Here is an 18935-nt window from a genome sequence, read left to right on the forward strand (position 1 = left end):
CCACACACGGAGTCACCCACCGCACCACGCGATTCTGGTGATCGGTGGGTGGCTTATTTGCGGGGGGGGGGCTTATTTTTCATTTTTACCTAAAAAGGGGGGGCTGTCTTATTTGATGGCCCTGCCTTATCATCGGGGAAACACGGTACCAGCACATACCAGGAAGTGCACAATGTATATTTGTTAGGAAGAATTCAAAACATTTCTAGAAATTCTCTATATCATAACAAATATTTGCCTTTTGAGATCAGTTGAATTTTAGCTTTTTTCTACTGAAGCTCAACAGTTATATTTGTGGTGATCTTGCGTATAATGTCACATGAGTCCAGAAAGTAATCTGTCAACTTTTAAACATTGTGCCTGTAGTAATTTAGAAGTCAGTTGCTCTTACAATACTTACTGTATTTCCATTACCTTCTATGCCAAGTTTATCGCCCAGATTAGCTGGTAGGGGTATGCTATATTTTTTCAGAGTAAAATATATATATATATATATTCCATCTGGCATCATGTATCAAGAAGAGGTCATATTTTGCCCACAGATTTAAATAATGTGCTGAACAGAGAACATAGCAGCAAATTATTCATTCATTGTTTGACTCTCCCAACTCTCATGAATAAAAAAAAACAGGCCAGCTTTGCTTTTACTCATCATAAAGTCTCTCTGTGTGAGCACAGAAGGATTTATGGTAAGTGCTCAGGCAATCAAATGTCATTCACTGTTCAGAGTGTGTGCTAATTTTTTTTATCAATATTCTGTAAAAGAAAAGATAAAACTGTGCCAATGTACAGGCTTTTTATCATTTGTCATCAGTTTGCAGCTTTAGTGGGAGGCCTTTTGCACCACAGAAGTGAAGATATAGATATATATAGATATATTGCTAATATATAGATATACTGCTAAGTTTATTAAATCGGGCCCATTCTCACCTGTCTACCCTGATCTTTCTCACCTGTCTACCTGGATCCCTGATCTTTCCTATAATTTATAAGCCTTACACACATTATGTTAACATGCATTGCCTTAAGGCATTCAAATCATTTGAATGCACAACATGACAGACAAAAATGTAACACTTGTTACTAGGTGTTGTGGTGCACTTCAACACATCTTTCCTTGCGGTGGAATACTGTAAAGAATGAATGGCATAGTGTGCTAATGTGCATTGCAGTAACATGCATTATCACAAAACACAACAGCAGACAGTTGTGAATGGGCCCCTATTATATTATAACATATACCAACAAATTATTTTCAATTTTGTGTGCAGGATTACATTGTTTAATAGTTAAAAATCCTTTCTTATCTGACAAGGGCAGTCAGATTAGTTCCCTGATTTAAATAGACTCAAATATTTTAGCCATTTTAGGCAGATAAAAAAGCGTTAATGAATGGTGTTAGGTATTTATTTAAAAAAGCCAACAAATTGGGACCAGTATAAAACTTAAATTTAACTTGATTTTAACTTTTTGTAACCTTTCTATACCAGAGCACTCAATCAATGCTGTAAATAAATCAGAAGTTCTGCATGTACATTCCTTAGTGAGACACATACTGACAGGAGGGGAGCGCAAATAAATGACACCACAGACTGGGAACTTATGATTGGACCATATAATACACAATAAAAATATGTGCACTAACAATATTATACAGATCCTATTACAAGGTTCATCACTGCATGATACAATTAAACACATTCTAGGGGTTAGGTATGAAAAATGCATCTAAATAAATGTATTTAAATAAAATATATCTAGTGTTTACAGATATCTCCTCTATTTGACTAACTGAAACTGGATTGTTACTCAAGTGGCAAACATATGATGCTATTTTTTAGGTCATGTTCTAATGCATAGTACAGTATACCTTATCCTAAATGCAGCATTTATTCAAACTGTGGAATTATCTGAAGATTTTTTTTAAAATTGCACAAAAGACATTGGACCTGAATTATTAAAGCTCTCCAAGGCTGGAGAGAATACACTTTCATCAGTGAAGCTGAGTGATCCAGCAAACCTAGAATGGATTTCTTCAAAGTCATTTGCTATTTGCTAGCAGATGTTTTGAATCCTGGACCAGATCTATTTCAGGTTTGCCGGATCACCCAAGTTCACTTATTAAAATGTATCCTCTCCAGTCTTGGAGAGCTTTAATACATCTGGGACATTGTTGTTAGAACTGTGGCAAGATGATATTCATCTCCCTTTTTTCTGCAGATCACCACACTCTTTTAAAGGACATATACTGTAAAAAAAAAAAAACTGTGATCAGGCAGGTTGTATATTGCATAAAATATACCAGTATTTTTTTTTTTTTAATTAATTCATTTTAGGCATTCAAGTATGCTGGGATTGTACATTGAGCTCTATATGCGTACATTATAAAAAACAAAAAAAAAAGCAAACAGGCAGATATGTTTACTTCACTGCAGAGGGGGAATCACGTTTGTCTTCTGCATTAAACAACCTGCCTGCTTACAGTTTTTTAAATTTTATTTTACAGTATAGACCTGCTTTAATTGAATACAAACCATCTGGCTACTGACTACTTGTGTTAAGCTACGTACACACAACAGATTTTTATCGCCCGATAATCGGCATCGGCCAATTATCGGGCGAAAATCTGCCGTGTGTACAGTCGGTGTCGTCCATCGTCCGGACGACCAACCTGCCGGATCCACGGACGATGGACAACAGCCGATCCTAATGAAAGTGAAGGGGAGAGCGTGCAGCAGGGTGCCGCTCCGTCGCTCTCCCCCTCCCCTCTCCATATGTATGCTGTATGTACAGCACCGTTCATGCATCGTGCACTCCCTTGTCGTTGGAAAGGATCATGAAAGATCCTTTCCAACGACAAAAATTGGAAGTGTGTACGCAGCTTTAGTTTTTGCTTTGGAAACCAAACGTTAACTTTACTATGAACAACTATTGTATTTAACCTAGTATTAACACTTACCTTCTCATTTCCTCAAGGTTACATTCAGGCCGTTATTTTGCAATAACAGTGTAAATCCTGCCGTTTACTGTTTGTTGCCACAATGCATTGTAAGCCACATTCGTTTTAATTGCCAACCTAATGCACTTATCTAATCGGTAATAATGAACCTGTGCTTTAGAACACTGCAACAAACAGATGTGGTTCAATGCCAGAAATAATGCAGGTCCATAGTAGCACTAACATGGTGAACACATGGCTTTGTTATTAATCCAAAGCTTTAGTCGTAGTGTTGGCTTTATCAACAAAGGAATATGATCATTATATTTGAACTGACAATGTATTCACATGGCACTTAAAGTCACAGTCCAAATGGCAACCTTTGAGGCGAGTATTGAAATTCTTTCAGAAAAAGGTTAAAATAATAAATAATTTTGTTAATACCGGTATGACTCTGTGTATCCCCATTTCTGGGGACTATTCTTGCAGTGGACAGGAGACAAGGTACATAGAAAGCAACCAGCAAGCACTTCCACAGAAGAAAAGTGAATCATCACAAAAGTACAAAGATTTCACAGCCTATAGGCTGATTTTAAAAATAACTATGAATCCGAGCAGTATGTTGTAGCTGGGCCTGGAATTAAGAATTGACCTTCAAACTTAACGCTGAAAGTTTAATAACAGTTAAAATGATCCCAACACTTGTTAATGTTCTTCATATAATTCTAACCCAAGCCTTAGAAACTAACCAAGTGTATCACTAATGCAGTACCTGCAAAATAGAAGTGTAAAAAAATTAGTACATTGACCTGTAAACCACATTGAAATTCATAGGCCCTATTAGCCACAGTATCTTTTTCTCTTTTGGTAATTCTAAAAATATTTTTAATAAAGAAAAGTCACGTTGAATAGTGCCTGACTTTTCTAACACATGTCAAATCAGTCAAGAACTAAAAGCAAAAAGAGATCCAATGCGCTGAGCTATGTGGCTGCTGAAACACAAATGCCATCCTGAACAATGCTTGCTGTCAGTTATGCTTTTCACTGCAGATTATTAAGGGTAAACCAAGAGAAAAGGGAGGGAGGCCTTGAATGCATGGATAGGATTTTCTGAATTAAGATTAGAGCTTTATTTTTTATTAAACTTTCTGCTATTGAGGTGCATTCAAAAAAAATATTTTATTTGTTCAAACATCAAAACATTTGTTTGCTTGATTCATGAGATGTATCTAATAATTGCAGAAATAAAATCAATCAGGCGAACTAAGCAATACTATAAAATCAAATTACCTTTGTGTTACAGTAGAGGAGTAATTTTAGAAATCATTAAAGATTAAGGCTGTCTTTACACCTTTGCTTTGTGATAATGTGTTAAAACCCACATTACTATGTGTGGCATCTGTGCATCCTGGAAAGTTGTCATTTCTTTAACCCTTTAGCTGCTAAAAAGTTTATTGGGCTTGATATTCACTCTTCCTAGCCTTGGTATGACATAAATTACCAAAATGGAAAAAAAAACATTTTTTGTAGATTTGTAGGTTTATGTGTACTGTATAATTCATATGTTACCTTGTTTATTTTGTATAGTTTGGAAATGGTGCTTCAAATTACAAAAACACATTTATGTCTCAATAAATGGGAATAAAAGATTATATACCTATTTATATGTATTGTTTAATTTTTACAGCATATGCATTTTCTGTAGCTTCCTATATGTACATGTTTGCTGGGGGGAAGTAGTAAGTATTATGCATATATTAATATTGCTGATTATCTCCTGTAGGCAACAATAACTTGTACAGAATGCTGCCCACTCATTTCCATCTCTAGAGACTGTACACTGCCTCTGGCATTTCCCAGTTACGTAATTCTTATGAATGGGCTCAGCAGCTCAATAGTTGCTTTCCTTGTGGATAACAAGCATTAGCATTTAGATTGGGAAACTTTTGCTGAATAACCAGAATGTTCATCATCAAGAGCAGCCAAATTTTTGTTATAGTAAATGTATTTAACAAATGTGGAGTGTTGAATGATGCTGTTGACAGTTATGTCTAGCTAGTTTGTCTGATTGACTTTAAAAAAAAAAAGAATTTTTTAAAAAAGTTTTTTTTATTATTGAAAGCAAACAGAATGTTGTTGTCAGCATAAAACATTTTTTTAAGGATAACTGCATCTTCGAAGTTGATTAAAACTTTGAAATTGCAACAGTCCATACAATAGTTCTCTTATTAATGCTATTAATGAATTGTCTGCCCCTAAACAAGTTTTTGAACTTTTTGTTCATGTTGCTACAATATATTGCTACAATTTACTGTTTTCTAAGTTGGCGTCTGTGGAGCTGGGAAGTGGGTTGAGTTCTTGTCAGGGTAAGGTAGGTAGAATAAGTGCAGGCTGTAAAAATATGCATTTGTCCTTTGAGCACAGGTACCAACCATTCTGTATTGAAGAATGTATAGATAATCAGATTATAAAGCTACAGTTGTTCTATATTTTTGTCCAACTAATATGTGCGGCACTCACTGCTAATATGTACTCACAGAAGGCAATATGGCAGCTCATTGATACCGTGTTTCCCCGATTTTAAGACATCCCCATTAAATAAGCCACCCCCGATTTTTGAAAAAATAATTAAAATAAGACACCCGTGAATAAGACATCCCCCGATATTTGATCCTGTGTGTGTATCCTTGATGCTGGCTGCAGCACGTGTCTGCTCCTGGCTGCAGTGCAGAGTGAAACTGAAAGTAACAAGCCGGCATTCTGCACCAGGAAGCAAGCTGCTGATTCCTGCCCTAACAGAGATCCCTGCCCTAACGGTGATCCCTACACTTAATTACCGGTAAGTGAACGGAAGGGGACAATCAATGGCATAGAGTGATCAGAAGGGGACACTCAATGGCATAGAGTGATCAGAAGGGGACAATCATTGCATAGAGTGATCAGAAGGGGACAATCAATGGCATAGAGTGATCAGAAGGGGAATATGAATGGCACATGAGTGATCAGAAGGGGACAATCAATGGCACATGAGTGATTTTCAACAATAAATGTGTACTGTATTCTTCTTCATGGAAAAAATAAGACATCCCCTAAAAATAAGACCTAGGGCATATTTTGGCATTTCAAAAAATATAAGACAGTGCCTTATAATCGGGGAAACAGTGTAGGACTGCCTATAAAAAGGACAAGGTAAACTCATGTAGCTGGAAAGCTTTGGGGTGTTTAGCTGAATAAACTATTATATGGAATATGAAGTTTCTGGAAGGATGGATAACTGTGATCCAGAAATATATGGGTCTGTGAGCTCTGGTGGCTATTTGGTAGAATATAAGTTTCTGGATAAAGATTGGATAACAGCAAACATGTCAGGTATCTGGGATAATACACTCAGAAGAACTTTAAAGAAAAAACAACAGCCACTAAATCAATTTACAATTTGTAAAGGATGGTGTCTGTCAAGATTCTCATTTACCCAGGTTTTTGTACAACTAGTAGTAGTTAGTTATATTCAGCTGGACTTGTTCTTGTAATGTTGAAGATATTTCACAGCTTTCAAAGATACAACTATGTTTATATATGTTTTGCAAAAAACATACAAGCAATGTGCCCCTCATGTTCCTTAGTTATTACAAAAAATGGATGTACACTGCAGATTGGCTAACCCACTGGGCCCGAAACGTCACACATTAGGAGCAAAAGATCTCTCCTCTAACTACCTCTATACATCACATCGAGATATTTTACAGATATTATCAAAAGCTATATACTGCCCAGGAAGCCTAAAATGATTTGCTTCAACGTTTACTAGACAAGGCAAAATTATCAAAGCTATCTACAACTTGCAGGGAGAAGCCTAATGCCCCAGTGTCAGAACCGGAAATCCTCCACACAATTAGTACTTTGGCTTCTAATAAAACTCTGAGTCCTGACAGATTTTCGGCAGAACATTACAAAATTTTAGCACCTGAAAAAAGCCCCTTGGATGCGGAAGCTTATAACAAAATAATATTTCATCGTACTTCTTTCCCAGATTTCAATGGAGCCTACACTATGTTAATTCCTAAACCTGGCAAAGATCTTGATTTACTTGCCTCTTACAGACAAATCTCATTGTTAAATTGTGACTATAAGATCTTAGCTAAATTGATGGCAAACAGGCTACAGGCTTTTCTACCCAGTAAATTAACTAAACACCAGCAGGGTTTTGTACGCAATAAAGGGATTCGAGCGGCTATTGCAGCTACGGTACAATCCACTAAGGCCCATAACTCCAAATCTATGTTATTAAGTTTAGATGTGGAAAAAGCGTTTGACAGAATAGAATGGCCCACCTGCTCAATGCAATATTATCAATTCGAGCTTTTGGACATACTTGTAGGCTTTCTTCCCACATTCTATATATATCAAAATCCATCCTCCAAACTATACATAATGGGGATTTATTAGGACCCAAAGTATTGTCCAAAGGAACTAGACAGGGTTACCCCCTTTCCCAATTTTTTTTAATTTGGGTTTGGACCCTCTTCTTTGACTTTACGAAGATTTACCTGAATTTATAGGTATTCAAGTGGGATTGCACACTCTTAAAATCACTGTTTTTGCAGATGACCTGTTGTTATATATATCTAATCCGAAACACAGTCTAACACCTATTTTAAATCTAATCACCCAATATGGTTTATTAATCTTGATAAATCTAAAGCTTTGTGTCTAACAAAATTTGTGGGACCTGTGTGGAATAGGGACTACCCATTTTTATGGTGTAAAGAGAAAATACAGTACTTAGGAGTGCAAATTACCAAAACCCCCCACAAATTGTATTCTCAGAATATAGAACCGATTTTTAGAGCTCTTAGCGAGCAACTGCATAATTGGTCTGAACTGATGCTCCCATATTTAGGAAGGATTAGTTTAATAAAAATAATTATTTTTCCCAGACTTCTGTATATTTTCCAATCTTTACCCAATCTTTACCTCAAAGCTATTTACAAATTATTTTCTGAATTCATAATAATGTTCCAGACTGAGTTTATGTGTTTTACAAAAACCAACCCAGAATGAATTAATGGAGTAAATTTTCCTGACATTGAATTATATAACGCTGCTTCTATTCTGCGATACATTAAAGATTGGTTGCATGTATCATGCAACCAATCTTTAATGTATTGCAGAATAGAATATACTCTGTATATACTCTGATTCTGCACTAGACCAACAATTTGTACCAAACATTAATTTAAAGTATGTTCTACATATGTGTAAGGAATTACTCCCTGAGGAGGTTATATCAAATCTGTTATTGTTCTCATGTTGGTTGGTATGGCATAGGATTAGGGTAAAGCATCTTTTGAATAGTCACTGTTCTCTTTTTGTACCAGATTGGTGTAATCTGGACCTTCCCTACTTATCCCATTTTTGCTTGTTACAGAAGTGGCTGACTTTTCATACTTTAATGATTAAATTACTGGTGGATTGGAGCACAAAGCGGCCTCTCAAGTTTGAAGCGGTGGTGGCTGAATTTCCTTTTTTCAGATCAGCAGTATATGTTTTTATGCAGTTACAGTCATATACCTCAAGGCTATTAAAGTCCCTATCCGCCGGGGATTGGAAGAATCCTCTGGATAGTCTGCTGTTAAACGTGAATTCTTCTAGAAAAGCGTTCACAGAAAATAGGAGGACAATTAAATTATTTTGAATTACTCTACCAGAAAAATGGTCCTGGTTAGATGGTCTGATTATTTCCCAAATAAAGCAGCTGATGATATTCTAAAAGCATTCTCCAGGGCATGGTCAGCTCTCCCTTCAGCGATGTATAGGAAAATGATGGGTTATGCCCCCACTTCTAACTGTTGTAAGTGTGCACAGAACCAGGCAGATTTCTATCATGACTTTTGGAAGTGCCAAAAAATAAAAAGATTTTGGCAAGAGGTGGCTCATTATATTACTTCTTTTTTGATTACCTATGTCCTGCTGACTCCAGAATGGGCTACTTTAGGTACTTACAAAGGCGCAAGGATTACTAAGGGATGCCGAAATTTATTAGCTATTCTCTCCCTGGTAGCCAAAAAAACAATATTACATAAATGGCTAGACTTAAATCCACTGACACTTAGGCTTTTCAAGGAAAAATTAGAATGTGTTTTCAAAATGGCTTGGATTAAAGCATCTCTGGATAAAGAAACTAAAGTAGCAACATTTTTTGAAACATGGGAATCGTATATAGAGACTCAGCCCCATTCAATAAAGCGTCAGATTATGAATACTTTTGAACATACCTCTTGGTATACCTTTGAGAATGTTAGATACTGACCCTCCAGTGGTTATGGATGATATCTGAGGGGGAAACTGTTGACATTGTTAAAAAGATAGTGTAATTATTTTTCTTTCTGACATATTTTCCACGTGCATATCCACATGCCTGTTTTCTTTTTGTTTTTTTCAGTTTTGAATTTTTGTTCATTCTGCGTTAATGTATTTGTTGTAACCTTGATTACTATAATATTATTCTTGTTATTTATTGCAACATCCTTAATAAAAAGTTCTTTAAAATTCTGAAGTGATCTGTAAAACTTAGCTGTAGAACAAGGAAATATAAAGTTGTAGTGAATAGAGCACCAATTAGTATGTACTTTTGAGCTCTGGATAGTTTTATTATGTAATATTTAAAAACATCCATCATACAGAAACATAATCAAAATACACAATGCAATGCAGTGTGCTTTAAGTGGTTACCAGTTGTTAGGCAGGTAGAGAAATAAAACCATGTCTAATCCCCCATTCAATGTTATGGTGATTTCTACTGGAAAACACTGCAAATGAAAACATTTCCATGCCTTGTTAAACAGAACAGCATCTGCACAGCTAATCCTGTTTGCTGATGGGTTTTGCTGGAGCACTGGAAATATTAGAAGAGGCAGGAAACAAACCAAGCAATTAAATGAATAAGACGTGATAATAAGAGGTAGGAGTTGTATTTTTTTTTTTTTTTTGCCATGTTTTACCCTGAAGTGCTGAAACTAATTTACAAAAAAGGTTAAAACACTGCTATAATCTTTTAATAATATCAAATTGTATTGTGAAAATAAAACTGTGTGTGTATAGACACAATCAGCAGCCACTCTACTAGGTACACCTGATTAGTACTGAGATAGACTCCCTTTTACCTTCAGAACTGTTGTAATTCTTTGTGGAAAATATTCAAAAAGATCCTGAAAACATTCCTGTGGATTTTGATCCATATTGGCACAATAGCACAATAGGTGCTCTATTGAATCGAGATCTGGTGACAGTGGAGGCCATTTGAGTACAGTGAACTCACTGTCATGTTCAAGAAACTAATTTGAGATGATTTCAGCTTTGTGACATGGAACATTATCCTACTGGAAGTAGCCATCAGAATATGGGTACACTTTGATCATAAGTGGATGGATATGGTCAGCAACAAAGCTAAGGTAAGTGGTGGCATTTAAAAAATGCTTAACTGGTACTAAAAGGCCTAAAGAGTACCAGAAAATACTCTACTTTTAATAGCAATAGTAATAATACTATTACAAGGTTAGATTCATGTTTATATGTGGTTGATGCCAAATTCTGAGCCTACCATCTGAATGTTGCAGCAGGCATTAAGAGTAATACGATCAGGCAACCTTTTACCAATCTTCTCTTGTCTAGTTTTGGTGACCCAATGCAAATCGTGGCCTTGGGTGCCTGTTCTTAATGGACAGGAGTGCTGCCCTGTGTGGTCCCTTGTAGCTGTAGCCCATCTGCTTTAAGGTTTATTACGTTGTGAATTCAGAGATGGAATATACAGAAACCGATGCAATAAGACATACAGAGCATCCCACAGCCAACTCAGTTAATGTACACTTGCCACATCCCAAGATCAACAGATATTTAGAAAAAGAACAGAGAAAGGGACTTTAACGGCAGTATATGAGTATATATAGCCAAAAAAGTTACAATTATATTTCTATGCAACACCAATTTTTTTTGTAAAAAACTTGTAATATAAACATTAAAAACAATTGATTCAAAAACAGGACATGCACTACATATGTGCATGAATCATCCTCTACGCCGTTTATGGATCTAATTCACTTCTCCAGGAGGAGTTCAATCCATAATTAAAAAGTATAATTTCAGAGTTACATGCAAAAAATATTTTTGGATTAAAATATTTTTTGTATGTAACTCTGAAATGATACTTTTGAATTATAGATTCAACTTCTTCTGAAGAAGTGGACCAGATCACATGCACATGTCCTATTTTGTAATCAATTATTTGTAATGTTTATAATAAAAGTTTTTTTTTTTTTTTTACAAAAGTATTGGTATTGCACAGAAATATAATTGTAACTTACTTGGATATATATAATCATATACTGTCGGACTGAATATTTAGACAGAAAAGGTTGTGTGAAAATCTCAGTAGATCAGCAGTTTCTAAAAAGACCAGCTTTCCTTTTACCAACAATTATGCCACATCCAAAGTCAAATAATTGGTTTGCACTTTAGCAGATTGTCTTGACAGTTACTATTCACCAATTAGATGTTTGTAGTAAAAAGCAATTGAACAGGTGAACCTAATATATATGCAATGCAGAGTGAAGTGTGCAGTAGAGAAGCATGATCTTTTCTTTACTGTGCAGTGTACAGTAGTGACTTTCATCTGGATTTGTAAAGGCAGAGTAATGCATATCAATGAAGTTGAGTATACTCTCCTTTGCTAGAAAATTTGCTTGTGAGTATTCACTTGCACCTATGTGTTCACATGAGTAAATGTGCTCTTTATTAATATATCAGCTTTAAAATATATTTATTACAAAGGAAAGCATTTGTGAAACATCAAGACCCAATTTAAGGTAATGTTTTTGTTTTTTTTTTAGGAAAAAACAAAATAAACTCCCTAAATTTACCAGATGTTTAGGACTTTTTTAAAGGAATTCCAACTATAAATATTATCAGTAATTTGCAGCCATTAAACTAGGAGATCGGTACTGGAAAATGACTTTTTTGAAAATTGAAAATGCTCACGCTTGTTTATCAGTGTGTCAAAACCTTGTTTTTTTTCGGGGTGTCTGGATAAATTACAGAAAAGTATTTGGATTAGTAAACAAAAAGGTATGAACAAGAGAGTTTGGAAAAGTGAGACTATGGAAGGGCAATCATTAGTAAAAAAATCTTTTATTCAATCCAATGACATAACACCATAACAAAATACCTAATTAAAAACGACAGACTGTCCACATATATGATACAAGAGTTATTTTGATCCTGGTATATATACTGTATTTACATGTGTATACACACACATATATATATATATATATATACATACAGTATCTATTCATAATTCTATCTTCTCTAGGATTATCACTCATAGAAACAAATTTCACTAGAGGGGAAACTGCATTCAAGAATAATATCATTTGATGCGTTTCACAGAACTTAAGCTGCTTCTTCAGAAATTAACAATAAATATCGTAGGGTTCATCACTTCTTTGCAAATAAGGCGTGTAGGTATAGATTAGCAGTAACATACTAGAACATACATACTAAAAAAAAAGGAGCAACAGAGTCCACACAAACACCAGGAGGGCTTAGATTGAGCCAAGAGGTAAAAGCCAAATATATTCCAGATTTGACCTGGGGGCTGAGGAGTTCCTGGCAAGGTGATTTTGTTTTTGGGACCACATCTTTCTTATCTATATTGGCTGTCTTTTCCTGTGGCTTTTTCCCTGGACATCAAGTTTAGCCATCTAATCCTTTTCAATTGGATTACTGATATTCCTCATTTCTCCCAAAATTGTAATAAATTTGGCTTTTTCCTCCTCAATCTAAGCCCTTTTTTTAACACATATTTTGATGAGTAATAATTTTACAGATTTATTATATGCAAAATAAACTATAACCATTTTTTAATAATCTCTCTGTGTAGCTATATACTGTATGTGCTTTAAAAATGAAAGAAAGCAAATTTGGTAGGCAAAGCAGTTAAATAGTTATTGAGTAACTAAAACTGGTCACACAGGTTTTGATAAATCTTAACTACATTTATGTGTTAAAGCAAACCTGTGATGAAATGTGCAGATACCCATGTCTAATTTTCTTTCCATCAAGCACTTGTTCTCCAACTTGTTTAGTTATTTGAAACAATGTACTGAAACCAGAGACTGCCAGGCAACTGTAATTTTTAGTCAGTAATGACACCTCACACGTTTCTTGACAGATTTTCTTCATTGGCACTGTACAAAAAGACAGCTGTGTTTGGAAGTGGACATTTGTATTTAGAAAGAATATCAGTGTGTTTGGAAAGATTTGTAAAAAAGGAGGCTAACAATATGAATGTACTTCAACTAAACATATTTGTATATTTTTGGAGGAAAAGAAGTTTAAGCTTCAGATAAAGAAGGGATTTTTCACTGTAAGGGCTGTGAAAATGTGGAATCAGCTTCCTCAGGAAGTAGTTTTAGCAACTACTATAGATTGCGTTAGGAAAAAGCTGGATGTTTTTCTAGAAGCACAGAATATAACTGGGTATTAAGGCTTTAAAAGTAAAAAAAAATAAACAGTGACTGTTGATCCCAGGAACATCGTACCAGAGTTTTTTTTGCCTTCCTCTGGACCAACTACTATATAGGGTTTTATATCTGGGATATGTTTATTTCCCTAGTGGTTTAACTTAATTGATTTATGTCTTTTTTCAACCTAACCTACTATGTAACTATGTTTGTAATTGACATTTCAGTAATTTGACAGTTCTAAAGATTCATATATTTTATAGGATATAAAAACTGTTATTACTGTATAGGGACTTTTAATACCTAACCTAGAAAACTGTGAAATAGTTTGTGATATCTTTAGGCACACATATGTCATAATTTTCATAAATATCTAGCAAGGATTTGCCATCTGCTGTGTATTTTTGTTCACATTTTTGTTCACATTCAGAAAGCTTGACTCCAAACTTATTTTTCTTGGGAGCTATATGGGTAGAACATCTGCCAGGTTTTTTTTTATCTTGTGTGTATTCACCTTGGGAAACTTTTAGCTCACATCCTGCTCTGTCTGCCACTCATCATCTAGACAACACTACAGAAACAGATCAGTGTTCCACCCAGCCCCTTTTAGCCAGGCGCACCACTCAGCACTTTTCAGTAAATGCCCAGCTGTTTTTGGGTGGTTACTGATAAGTTGGGTCACAATACAGGGGCAGCCACCCGCCTACAATTTCTTCCCACCCAGCCTAAAAAAATTTCTGGGTTGAACACTACTTCTGGGTTGAACAGTACTTAAAACCTAGGGGATATAGCAGAAATAGGTGAGCTCCATGTGTGGAGCAGAGTTCCAAATCAGTTCTAAACCTGTTTAACTTGTTGTATCCTATTGTTGTTATAAAACGCTTCTGAACAGTTTCAACAGTTTAAGTTTTGCATCTTTCCCCTGCTATATTTCAAAAAAAGTAATAAAGATTTATTATGAATGAATCATAACAAAGCAATTTACTCTGATTCATCTGTTACTTCCTTTTCTCCTAAGGTGTGGGTGTCAGCATCTGCTTAAGGTATAGCAATATGTTTTCAAAAAAATGAGTGTTTATGGAAGAGCTTAGCATATGGTTATTCATGTTTAAACACAATCAGACTGTTTAATTGCTAATTTGCTTTGTGTAGTATAAAATGAAGGAAGCTGCAAATACAATGAGCACCATTTGCTTTTCAGTGGATAAACAGCAATGGAAAAAACATTTGTGTGGAAGATGCACAAAAGCTGGGGTACCAATTTACATAATTTATATTCTCTTGCTTTATTGCAGCTGCGGTTGAAGCATGTGTACTACATGGATTGAAGCGTAGGGCTGCTGGCTTTTTACGCAGCAACAAAATTGCAGCTTTATTTATGAAAGTAGGGAAGACCTTTCCTCTTGCAGAAGAGCTTTGCAGAAAGGTACAGGAACTAGAACAGTTGCTTGAAAGCAAGTAAGTAATTTACTACTTTTTAAAATGTGTCTGTCAGTACAAAGATCATTATAAACGTACCCTGTATTAATATGTAAATAAACCACTTTGTGCACAAAAAAATAAAAAAATGCGTGCAACATACATTTAAAGGTAAAGAAATGGCTAATTACAGCTTTTGTGCTAATTAGAAAGTACTGAAAATAGCAACAGTTTATGGATGCCTGAAAATGTTGCTATTTGCTGTTCCTGCTAATGAACATTACAGTAAAAAATTCTTGAGATGCCACCACTGGATTGCATGTATGAAATAATTATTAGACTTTGCTGCACTGAACATCTATCTGACCTGTAAATTTATGAATGGTTTTTCAAGCTACAGCTGTATGGAGTCAGTTCTGTGATAAAGCCACTGTTGTGCATGCAGTTGGCTGAGCAAATCTTCTACTGCTGTCTTCCTATACCAGGCACTGACAGATGACAGCATCTAAAGCAGAGCCAACAATAGGAAGCCAATGGTGAAAGATGTGGTCTTCATGCCTTGTATGCAGCAATAGGCGACCAGGCAGTAGACATGAGGGGGCCCCTACTGGCCCTGATGATTAAGTGGCCCAGTCCTGATTGATACCTCTGCAACCCCTGTTCCTATGCCGCTGGTGGTGTTCTGGTGGTGGTGGCTCTTCTTGAACCAGTGAAGAGACACCCCCCAATCTGTGCCCAGAATTAGAGCCTCAGAATTATGCAGCTAGCCCCTGACTTGCTCAGTGCTCCTTAATTTTTATTACACCATGTTTGTCAGTTTTTTTAAAGATATTTAGGAAAATGTAAAAATGCTGTTTAGCTCAGCAACACTCTCTCTTTATGTTTACAAAGAGGGCCCTTTGACATCCTTCTCAATTGGCTTAGTGTTGAACCCAAAAAAATTTTTAAGCCTGGTAGGAAGAAATTGTAGGCGGGTGGCAACCCCTGTATTGTGACCCAACTCTTCAGTAACCACCCAAAAATAGCCAGGTGGTTTCTAAAAAGTGCCGGGTGGTGCGCTTAACTAAAAGGGGCTGGGGAGAACACTGGATTATTTTTCTGGTTTTGTATATATTTTCTGGTTTTGTATATATTCTCAATATATCTGAACAAGACTCAGCACCAATACCCCTTATATTCTTATAGTTTACTCTGATACCTACTACTGATTATTTAACCTATGTTATAATTTATAGAGTTCTGTCCACTATTCATCCACAGAAAGAGTCAAATGCAAAGTGTCCAGGAGAGTGTAAGAAAGACACAGAGGCTTCCAAATTTGTCCCCACAAGCTATCAAGCATCTGTGGATTCGTACAGCACTCATTGAAAAAGTATTAGATAAAATTGTACTTTACCTAGTGGAGAATTGTAGGTAAGTGACAATTTATAAAATAGAAAATTATCTATGTTTCTTTTTTATTGTTTTATCAGACTAAATAGCTAATACATTGGTTAACATTGTTTTCAAAAATTCAAACCTTTGTGACAAATTGAACACAGTTGTAATAAGGTGCTAATTTCATGGCTTCTATGGAAACATAATATTATTGAGCTATTTCTATTCATTGACTTATTGGAATTTGTGCTGGTTAGTTTTGAATTATGTTGGTAGAGCAAACGCTAAAAAAAATTGCTGGGACACAAGTTCAAGGAAATTAACCAAGACTACTGCATCCATTTATGAAGCATCTCAATTTAGACTTTAGGTGCTGTACATATTGTCATCTTATATTTGTAAAATATGACATTCGAATAATTTATATAACAGTAGTGGTAGATTAGAGTTCTCTATTGTCTTTAAGATGCACTCATACACATACACATACAATGTGTAACAGTACAAGGTATTGTGCACATTTACACATAGTAATAAGACTTAAAACATACCTTGGCTTTAAGGGAGTACATAGGTATCTGTCACTGTTAATCACTGTGAAGTGTTGCTGCTAAAAGTGAGCATGGCTAATTGGACATAATTCAAAACACATCACATGTCACATCTATTGTGTTCTATTGCTCCAGATTGACCGACTGTTTTTCTATGATTTGTTCTTGAATATAACATACCCCCTTTCTTTGCATTAAATTTAATAGGACCAGCTATGTATTGTACTAACTTCCTACTCAGCAATAAACATTAGAATCTTCACGACACAGAAACGATTTATAATAAGACCAGTATTAAAATATTTTCCAGTTAAAAAAAAATATGAAATATGGTATGAATACCTATATTTTCTAATAAGCAATGACCTTTAACAGAACCAGAAATAAATGTTAATATCCCACAGCTTTGAGTTATAGTATCCCCCAGTTCAGCATTGATTTATAATGGGACCAACAATTAATTATAATACATCCCAGAGATGCATTAGGATAAACAGTGTCATTCTACTCAGGAAGAAAATATAGTAAGACCAGCAATTAAATATTAAATGCCCTGTTTCCGTAATGATTTGTACCAGGACCAGAAATAGTTTATATTAGGTCCAGCTGAGGTCCATAACAAAAGCAGCAAAAAACAATAAAACTGAAATCCCATCAAATGGCTTGATTTATTAAAGATCTCCAAGGCTGGAGAGGATACACTTTCATTAGTGAAGCTGAGTGATCCAGCAAACCTGGAATGGTCTCTCCCTCAAATAATTTGGTATTTGCCAGCAGTTGTCTGATCCAAGATTCAAAACTTTTGCTAGCAAATACCCAACGACTTTAAAAAAAATCCTTTCCAGGTTTGCTGGATCACCCAGTTTCACTAATAAAAGTGTATCCTCTTCAGGCTTGGGGAGCTTTATTAAATCAGGCCCAGAAAGAGAAGGGTAAATTGAATTAGACGTGATCTGTTTCAAAGCACCCACTGAAACAATTTTTTTTTTTTTAATATCTCCCTTTTGCTTTCTTTAGTGTGGAATTAAAGACAGTGCACTAATTTGCCTATCACAACACATAACATTCACATATATGCAAATTTCATAATATTCCAAACATATTGAGTATCCATATGCATGTCAAATGTTTTAACATAAAATAAATGTATCAGCATACATTTATCTTACAATTAAACATTTAAATATTTTTACAATTGTGTGGACATGAAATTTCCATAATTTCTCAAGAGATAAAAATTACATTAAGATGTATGTGTTATTAATTACCTTTACATATATGCTTTAATGTTAAAATATAAAAATATGCTAAAATGTACATCAAGAAAGCGTTTTTTTTTTTAAATACTCTATGGGTACTAATATAGGGAATAGTTAAAAGTGGCACACATAGGACTCGTAAAGAATTATAAAGCAGGGAATCAGACATTCCTTCAAACATTCCCTCATGAGATCCTCCCATTCCCTCATGAGATACTCCCATTGAAACATGGACCTAGAAGATTCCCTTTAGGGAATCTTTGAGGGAACGTCTGATTTCCAGTTTTATCAGAGCCGCTTTTGAATATAGACTTAAGATGCCATGACAATTTATTCATTTGTTTTACTAATGTACAGTGGGGTGGATCTTTGACACTTTTTAATGCTGTTGGATATGATGGACGTATAATGTTCATTTATACCACATTGGCTTTATTGAAATATCTGACATGAATTTTAACTTTAACTTTTGTTTTTTTAAAGTAAATATTATGAGAAAGAAGCACTTTTAATGGATCCAGTAGAAGGGCCGATCCTGGCCTCCTTGCTAGGTAAACAATGTATTAAATGTGCTTGATGTTTGCAGAAATACTCATTAGACAGCCTGGATAAAGTAGGCCCCAAGGAATTAAGAGAACAAAGTGTCCAAATACATTAAAGTTAAAAGGTGGCTCATGAAAACATTTCCTCTGGTATTAATTGAAAGACACATTTTTCTTAAGATGTTTTAGCCCTCATCAGTATAATTTGATGCTGCTTTATCACAGATATGATTTATCTGCTTTGGGGAACTTCCACGACAAAGTAAATGGCATTTACCAGTAGATGATTTATTTTCTGTATGTCCTAGCAGAGAAGTTGTGAAAATCCA

The 18935-nt window shown here is 35.2% G+C and overlaps 1 protein-coding gene across 2 annotated transcripts in view; it reads left to right on the forward strand.

Annotated features, from left to right (window-relative positions):
- SGSM1 (small G protein signaling modulator 1) overlaps nucleotides 1–18935 on the forward strand; it is an 86058-nt gene that overhangs the window by 24291 nt on the left and 42832 nt on the right. For both annotated transcript variants that reach the window (XM_072415403.1, XM_072415404.1), the window contains exons 4-6: nucleotides 14754–14916; nucleotides 16138–16290; nucleotides 18548–18615. In XM_072415403.1, the coding sequence (XP_072271504.1) occupies nucleotides 14754–14916; nucleotides 16138–16290; nucleotides 18548–18615 (384 nt within the window). The remainder of the gene's footprint in view (nucleotides 1–14753; nucleotides 14917–16137; nucleotides 16291–18547; nucleotides 18616–18935) is intronic.

Source organism: Pyxicephalus adspersus, chromosome 6, assembly GCF_032062135.1.
Source record: "Pyxicephalus adspersus chromosome 6, UCB_Pads_2.0, whole genome shotgun sequence".
NCBI lineage: Eukaryota > Metazoa > Chordata > Amphibia > Anura > Pyxicephalidae > Pyxicephalus > Pyxicephalus adspersus.